Source organism: Lipotes vexillifer, unplaced genomic scaffold (assembly GCF_000442215.2).
Source record: "Lipotes vexillifer unplaced genomic scaffold, Lipotes_vexillifer_v1.1 scaffold22, whole genome shotgun sequence".
NCBI lineage: Eukaryota > Metazoa > Chordata > Mammalia > Artiodactyla > Lipotidae > Lipotes > Lipotes vexillifer.
Window position 1 is genome coordinate 2,289,489 of NW_006779050.1, and position 8,126 is coordinate 2,297,614.

At 44.7% G+C, this 8,126-nt stretch overlaps 1 protein-coding gene across 1 annotated transcript in view; it reads left to right on the forward strand.

Annotated features, from left to right (window-relative positions):
• Positions 1 to 2,652: 2,652 nt before the first annotated feature.
• Positions 2,653 to 8,126, forward strand: part of DKK2 (dickkopf Wnt signaling pathway inhibitor 2) — a 107,319-nt gene continuing 101,845 nt past the window's right edge. Inside the window, exon 1 of the mRNA XM_007452151.1 lies at positions 2,653 to 3,586. Coding sequence (XP_007452213.1) covers positions 3,365 to 3,586 — 222 coding nt within the window. The 5' untranslated portion in view covers positions 2,653 to 3,364. The remainder of the gene's footprint in view (positions 3,587 to 8,126) is intronic.

Consider the following 8,126-nt stretch of genomic DNA (forward strand, 5'->3'; position numbering starts at 1 on the left):
GCCAAAGGAGAAAGTGTCCACAGAGGCACTTTCTTCTGGACAAGAGGACCCTATCTTTACTTCTGTACAGTGTTGCTTTTATTTATTTACTCCCTAATGATGTTACGCAAAAGACATTAAAAAATCTATTTTTCCAAGTAGAATATGAAGCTTGTATCTTCATACTTATGAAAACACACATGAGAAAACACATGTGGGATTAAGATAGAAATCCAAAGGATTATGTTTATTTGCAGTTAGTTGATTTTGTGCATGCATACCTACTTGTCCGCATATGGGTTATGTGTGTCTGTTTCTGTCTTCTATACAATGTTACAGAGAGCATTTGGACCATGAATGAAATTAGTTTTTATCTCCTTTTTAGCCTAAGGTGTAGTTGTGTATGTTTTAGCATTTGATTCCATAGCATGATTTTGTTTTATTCAAAAGGGACAATGTTTGTGAAAGTAACTTTCACGTGAACTTTGACTTTTAACTGTATCTGTAAAGTTTGCTTTTGGAACTTGTAGGGTCCTTTGTAAACCTCTGAGATAATCTCTTTATCCTGATATCTAGAGCTGAAGGGTTTCTTGAGAGTACATATGCTGAATTGTACACTATTTCTTTTTAGCATATGACAGGAGTTGGGTTCTGACGATATGGTATCTCATTTTGGTTGGTGGTAACGAAAGAGGGAACCAACAGAAACAGGCAAAGTATCTTCAGATTTTCTGTTGATTCATTGGAGTTGGTTCTTCAGCAGCTGGTGGATTCCCACACTCTTCAAGTGGAGGTAGAGTGATTTCTTGCTTACATATTTAGCTCTCTTTTCCTTTTGCTCTAAAATACTCTTGAAAAATATCCAAACCAGTAGGCTCCTAACTTAATTTTCTCCATTTCTCTCATGTTTTCTGTTTGGCAAATCACAATGAAGGCAAAAGATACACCTTTGTGTAAAGTCTAAGCATTGAATCCCAAGTACTTATCTGTAGAGTGTAAGTCAGTCAGTTTCCTTGCCCTCCACTAGTGCCTGGAGTGCTTACAAATCCTCACAAATCCATTCCTGGGCATATTTTTAAAAAGTGAAAAAAAAATTATTTTTAACGTGAAAATCTCTACCCTGTGGAAGCACAAGGGAATCCAACGATAAGAAAACATGCCTGAGGGTTCCTCAAGTTTTAATCACCTCTTGCTTGTGCATTCAAAAAGAAAAAAGTCATTCAGAAAATGCAGAATTCCTGGCAGACAGACAGAACAGGGCAGAGAAATATGCAAAGCTGGTGCAGCCTGCGGGAACCCAGCTACAAATTCACACTTTAGACCTACCTCAGCCCTTTTGGTAGAAAAGAAAGGAGTCACTAACGTTCTCCCCTAGCAACTGTTGACTGTATACCGCACTGTCCGTGCTGGTGTGTGCCAGGATCAGGTGTGAAAGCTGAGGAACTCAGGTCTGAAGATTCTAGAGCGTGTTTAGAAAGAACAGCCTCCTCCCCTAGCTGTTAGCCATCAAGTTGTACTGCACAGCCTCGATTTCTCTGTGCACAGATGTTAGTGCACCAGAGAAGGAGAAATGCCACAAATTCCTAAGCGCTTGGGTTGCTTTGGTAGCCTTGGCTCTCTACTGCCGCCGAACATCTCCAGTCCTAGAGGTTGCCTGGGACAGCCCTCATCTCTTGTCTCCAGCAACGCTTCCTCGCCTTGCCCAGCCGTTGCCACTGGCGCCCCCAAGCGCCGCACACCCGCGCGCTCCAGCCCTTCTCTGAGCCTCTTTCCCACAGAAGCGAACCGGACCCTGGGAGCCTCGGGTTTCGCAGGAAAGGCTTCGCATGTAATTCCCAGAGGCTAAGGGGCAGAAAGCAGAACCTCCAAGACTCCCTTGCCGCCCCGTTCATTCCTGTCTGGGATTTCCTCTTTGCAAAGCGGGGAGTTGCCTGGGACGGTAAAGATGCCCGGTAGAGCTGTGAGATTCAAAGCTCGGAATTGTGTGGTGGGGAGGGAGACTGGAGGGTGAAGAGGAGGACACACCAGAAAATCCTAAACGCCTCTCAGAGGGAGAGTAGGAGCATCTTTCCCCCTTCTCTGGTACTCTTCTACCCAAAGCCCCATTTGGGTCGGTTGGGCACTCCCTGGCGCACCAGTACAGTACCAGTCTCACACATCCACTGGGAGGCACAGGCTAAAACCCAACTTGAGCATACACAGACCATTAACGCCCAGATGCTCACTTCTTTCAGTCTTCTGTAGGGCTTTCCCAGTGCTCCTCCAGGAGTCAGGGACTGGAGGTGGGTTGGGGAGGGGTGCTGGCGGTCCCGAAGCGAGGTGGCAGCTCGCCCCTCTCCACATGCACATTTGCCATCCGTTTGTTTGCAAAGGTTCTTCCATCCTCGGGAGTGGCTGGTTGTCAGGAATAATCAGACCCCCGCCTGTTCCTCTCGGGGTGAATCCCATTTCCTCAACTGCTGTCCGGTGGAAGGGCAGTGGGAGGGGGCGAGGGAGAAGCAGGCGGGGAAGCCGCAGGGAAAAGCGAAGAGGGGGGCGGGAACGTGGGGGGTGATAGATACGTTTTCACTCTTTGTCACTATTGAATTGGGGGCGGAGGAAAAAAAAAAAAAAACCCATTGTGGGAAGCTATAAAAAGCAAAGGGGGCGGCGAAGAGAGAGCAGACGCAGAGAGGGAGACCGCGTGGAGCGCAAGACAGTTCCCAGGGCATCGCGGCGTCCCTGGCAGCGCTTGGCTGCTACCGGGCTGAGAGCCGGAGAACAACGCTTCGGGGCGCCTGTGCGTGCGCGCGTGCGGGACCTTGGCGGGCCTCAGACCTCAAGGGTCTTGTCCGTGGGCGGTTCCTGATCCCCCATATAGTGCCCGCTAACTTTGAAAAGGAGGACTTATGTCCTGCAAAGGTTGAGACATAAGCGGTAGGGAAGGAAAAGAGGAGAGAAAACGCGACTGAGGCCGAAGGAGAAGGAACTAATGTGGACCTCCTGAGCAGCTGCGAGGAGGACTGGACCGCGGAGAACCGGGCGCGACCGCGGAGGTGCGGGGCAAGGAGCAACGGAAGCGGTGCGGGCCGTGGCGCTGGGGCTTCTTGCACCTCGGGTCACGCCTCCTTGGCAAGAAGGCGCCTCGCCTTTGATTGCTTCCAGTTACTGCAGAACTTCCTGCCCTGGCGGAGAAGCAGGTCTTGCTTGGGTCGCGCTCCCTGCCGGTCTGAGGCGTGAGACTGAGTTCACACGGTGCTGGGCCCCCAAAGCCAAGTGGGGTTGGGGGAAACAGAGTCTGCGAGTCCCAGCGCCCCGCGCGTAGGGCCCCGTGTTGGGGTCCTCCCTCCCTCTGTACCCGCACCCTTGCGGGCTTTGCCCCTCCCTGGGGACCCCTCGCCAGGCGATGGCCGCGTTGATGCGGGGCAAGGACTCCTCCCGCTGCCTGCTCCTACTGGCCGCGGTGCTGATGGTGGAGAGCTCCCAGTTCGGCAGCTCGCGGGCCAAACTCAACTCCATCAAGTCCTCTCTGGGCGGGGAGACGCCAGCCCAGGCCGCCAATCGATCTGCGGGCACATACCAAGGACTGGCTTTCGGCGGCAGTAAGAAGGGCAAAAACCTGGGGCAGGTAGGCAAATACCCCCAATGCACTCCTCAGCCAGGAGAGGTAGGGACCGGCACTCTCGGACACTTCGTTTGCCTTTGCCCCCGAGTGCGCCCCCAGGTGTGGCGCGCGGGACGGCGGGGGAGGGGTTCGCAGATGCACGTGTGCACTGGCGGGGGTGGCTGGGTGACTGCGAGTGCTGGAGGGTGTGGAGCGGGCGGGGGAGGGTCCTTTTTCATCTTTGCTTGGGGATATGATGGGCGTGTATGGAGATCTAGTGCGTACAGATGGGGGGAAAGGGCCGGAATGGTCCTCCACATTTAACACAGTGCATGTGGAGGATGATGTTAATAGCTAACACACAGCAACTATTATGTGTCAGGTACTGTTCTAAGCGTTTTGCATATGTTTAATCTTCACAGCCCTATGAGCTGGGCGCTGTTACTATCCCTATCCTGCAAATGAACAAACTTAGGCAGCGAGTAGCAGCGCTTTGCCCCACGGCACACGGATAGTGTAAGTGGCAGAGCGGGATTTGAATCCGGACAGTGTGAGTCCAGTCTCTGGGCTCTTAACTGTTTCATTTCACAATCCGAAGAGGGAATTTACCGTTTTTCGGGTTCTCCTTCCTTCCCAGCCACTTTCTCATTTCCATGAAGTAAGGTCACATACAGAAAACTTCAATAAACGTGCATTTCTCACTCCTGGATATAAATCATCCCGGAGGAAACAAAATAACGAAGCGACAATGGCAGTATCATAGTTACGGAGGACCAGGGTGCCTGGGAAATAGCAACGGAAACTCCCGAGGTTTATTTTCCAGAGGGAACTCTCCGCGAGCATCTTTGTTTCTCCGTCACACAGACAGATAGATTGACAGTCATGCAAACAGTTACACAGACAGACACAGAGACCCGAGTGCGCACACTCTGCACCCGTTGTGGCCAGCACACAGCGGCCAGGAGAGGGGGCCCTGCGGGCACTGGGAACCACTACAGCTCCCCCTTCCGTTCCTTTTTTGCGAAGCCAAAACCGAAAGCCAGTTTGCCAAGCAGCACGGGCACAGCCGCAGCACAACTGTCAACCCGTAAAGGCGGCTCATTGCCCCACAGATCCTGGGTTTCCTTGTTTTATGAGAGGATCCTGCTGCAGCTGCTGTGCGCGCTCTCGGCGTCCTCCGCTGCCCCTGCCCCCAGCGCAGGCGGCAGAGCGAAGGTTGACAACCAAGGCCGTCCTGGATGGACAGCGAGGGAAGATTCTGCTCCGCTTGGCCCCCTAGTGCCCTCTCACGGGGAGAGTTTTGCTCGTTTTGCAGTTCCAGAATGCTTCCTGGGCTTTGAAATGTCAAACATTTCAGCTATCCTCTCAAAGGAATACAAAGCCTGCAACCACAGTAATTTTTTGTTTTTAAGTCTCAAGAGAAATAAACTATACATCTGCATACACACTACATGCATACACGTCCTGTGCATATTGTCACACATGTGTACATACCTCCATCCACACTTACAAGACCACTCTCATTCCGTTTTTCTCTTCCTTGGGAAACACCCTGCCATTTTCAACAGGAATGGACTTCTCTTAGAAGTCCCTAATGTGATGGGTCAAAGATTAGAAAGAAAGGATGCTCTCAGTCCAAGTCATCAGACTTTTTTCTAATGCTAATGACTTCAAATTCAACCTTATCAGTTGCTGAAAAGAGCTGGGTTTAGTTTAGCCAAGAACAGAGGGATGGACCCAATACTCTTTGAGGTTCCTTTTGATTCTAATCCATGTACATTCTGTGAGTTTCTGCAAAGGGCTTTCTGTTTCCGTCACCATTGGGCCCTAACACCTGATGTTCCTCAGTCAAATTATCACTGCCGCTAGCCATAGGGTTACATGGGTTAGACTGTGGGATGCATCCCAGAACCTGGCTTATCCTTTATGTTTTGGTAGCATATCTGTATATAAATATGTATAAAATATGTGTGCTTATTTTTCTCTCTCTCCAAATATCTGCTCCTTAAAGAGGTTGTGACTCTGTTTTGCATGTCTTCAAATTGAAGATTGATTTATTTTATAAATGAGTTGAATTTTTCTTTTTTTTTCCTAGTACACTTTCCATAACTTAGTGGTCCTATGGAATATATTTCCTTATATTCACTTAACTAGAATACAGGATCCTTAAAATTTGACATTGGGTTTGTGAGAAAATTACTACTTATTAGAGACAATGGTAACATAGAATTGAAACATTAAGTTGACTCACAGTGAGATAGCTGGAAAATAAAAGGATTATCTTTTGTATATTCTGGCTTCTCACTTGTTTATTGGGTGATCTAAAATGTGTACTGTTATGAAGGAAGAAACAGAAAAAAAATCTTTCTTCTTTGAAGTAGAAAGAGGAATTGTTTGAATATTTATGGGTCTCTTTATCTTCTTTCTTCCACTAGTTATGTGGTTACCAAAATTCTTAGTACTCTTATTTTCAATAATGGAATGGAAATTAGAAAGACTATTCAAAACGGAAGATGCCACATCCTTTTATGGAGAAAAACTTTAGAAGTAAAATGTAGCTGAACTGAGTTTTTATCCATCATAACATGATTGATTGAGAAAATCTGTAAGTAAAATGCCAACTGATGAAACTAGCTAATTATGTAGTGTCATCCTTAGGCCTATTAAGTCTGGTTGTCTCCCCGTCCCCAATCTTTGATTGATGATAATGAACAGTAAGCATTTCAGAGGTACAGGAACCAGAGACTGTAAGATATAGTAAGACTGTAAGATATAACTTCAAGTAGGCATATCAGAAACTTAGTCTTTGGTCTCCTTTTCCTTAAGTGAAAATTGAATAATGGTCGATTTTTCCTGATTTACTTTCAGAATAGAGAATTAAAATAAAAATTTTATTGTGATTGCAGAAGAAATTACTGAAGAAATTTAATAATTCATTAACCTACAAAAGTGAAAATGAGACTAAATTGGCGCCAAGGTTTTCTTGATTCACCGTAGCTGATTTCATATGAAGAAAACATTCTAATTAGTAGGAATTCTACTTGTCCTGTCAGCAAGGTGTAAATCACTTCTGGAGGAGTAGCCTTTGAATTTCAGGAAAGATTTAGAGGGCGCTCAAAGAAAATGAACTGTTCTCCAGGGGTGTTAAAATTCTCATTCTTAGGTTTGCTTTCAAAGACGCAGTTAGGTGTTATGATCGGAAACTGACATCGAAAATTGAATTCATTCAGGTGAATCGATACAGAAGTAGCAAAAATTATTTTGCTGAATTATTCACATTAATGTTTTAATTTGACTTTCCTTTTACATCTATTATTAATGTGTTTTAAGAGGTAGTGTGTGTATGTGTATGTATATGGGATAAATTAGATTGTAGGACTGTTACTAACATATATATCAATATTTATATATCTCAATTTCTAAAGAGACTTGCAAATTTTCTAAATCAAACGTATTATTAAACAAAATATTCAATATCATGCGCTTAAATATATTCTGATTAAGTACACTGTTGTTCAGCATCACCTCTGGAGCATGAGGTACCAATTTTTACAGGCCACCTTAAAGACAGATTTTTAAAAAATAAAGCAATTTATAAAATCAATGTACCCTTGAAATTAACAGTGATTTTTCTTTTTTTTTTTTTTGAGAATGAAAAACCTTTTGAATGTGTTTGTAATAGCTTCTTTTAGTCTTTACTCCTTACTTCGTCTTAGACTGGCAGATTGATTTGAACACAATGCTGTATGATTTTGAAATATTTTAAAAAGTTATGATGAGAACTGTGGAAAATAATTATATTTTAAAGGTAGATAAGCTTCCTGGCATGTGTCTCTAAAACGAAGGTGAAACTGGTAATGTAAATTCAGATTCCATTATTTTCTGATATAATTTTGATGCTTGAAGGACGGTGGTTTGGATGAAGTTATGTTGTGAGAAAAGAATGCTTGATATACATTGAAACAGAAGCTTGAGGACGTTGGTTAGAGAACACTCATATTTGTATATTGCATTTTCTTTAATAAAAATACTGTATCTATTTGCACGTACAAACACTCATAAATATGCTCATTGAAAAAACTATATACCCTATTTTCTGTAGGTGATTTCTTCACTTTCTAAAATTATCCATGGCTTTTTTTTTTTAAAACCCCAGTCCAACTTTCCCCTGCTAGAGGATAAATATTTGCTATCTCCTCTGGACATCAACTGATGCTAAACATAATCAGGAAAGCAAATCAGTTTTTAAATTAAATTTTTCCAAATAAAAAATATTTGAAATAACCTACACTACTTGTTTTCTTTCACTGTGGACAGTAGAGAATTGATGGTTGATACAAGTGAAGGTTACCTCGTGAATAGCAAGAAAAGTATTTTAATGATAATCTAAGTAGGGGCATCCATCATTTCATTTCTGTGCTAGAGGAGAGAGAGTAAAGGACAAGGTTACTTAAACTCACTCCAGCTGTGACTTTGACCCTACCACAGTCTTCTTTAGCACTCCCCTCTGATACATATTCCTTCCTGGGATGTTTCAAATCTTACAATTTTTAAAGTAGGGAAA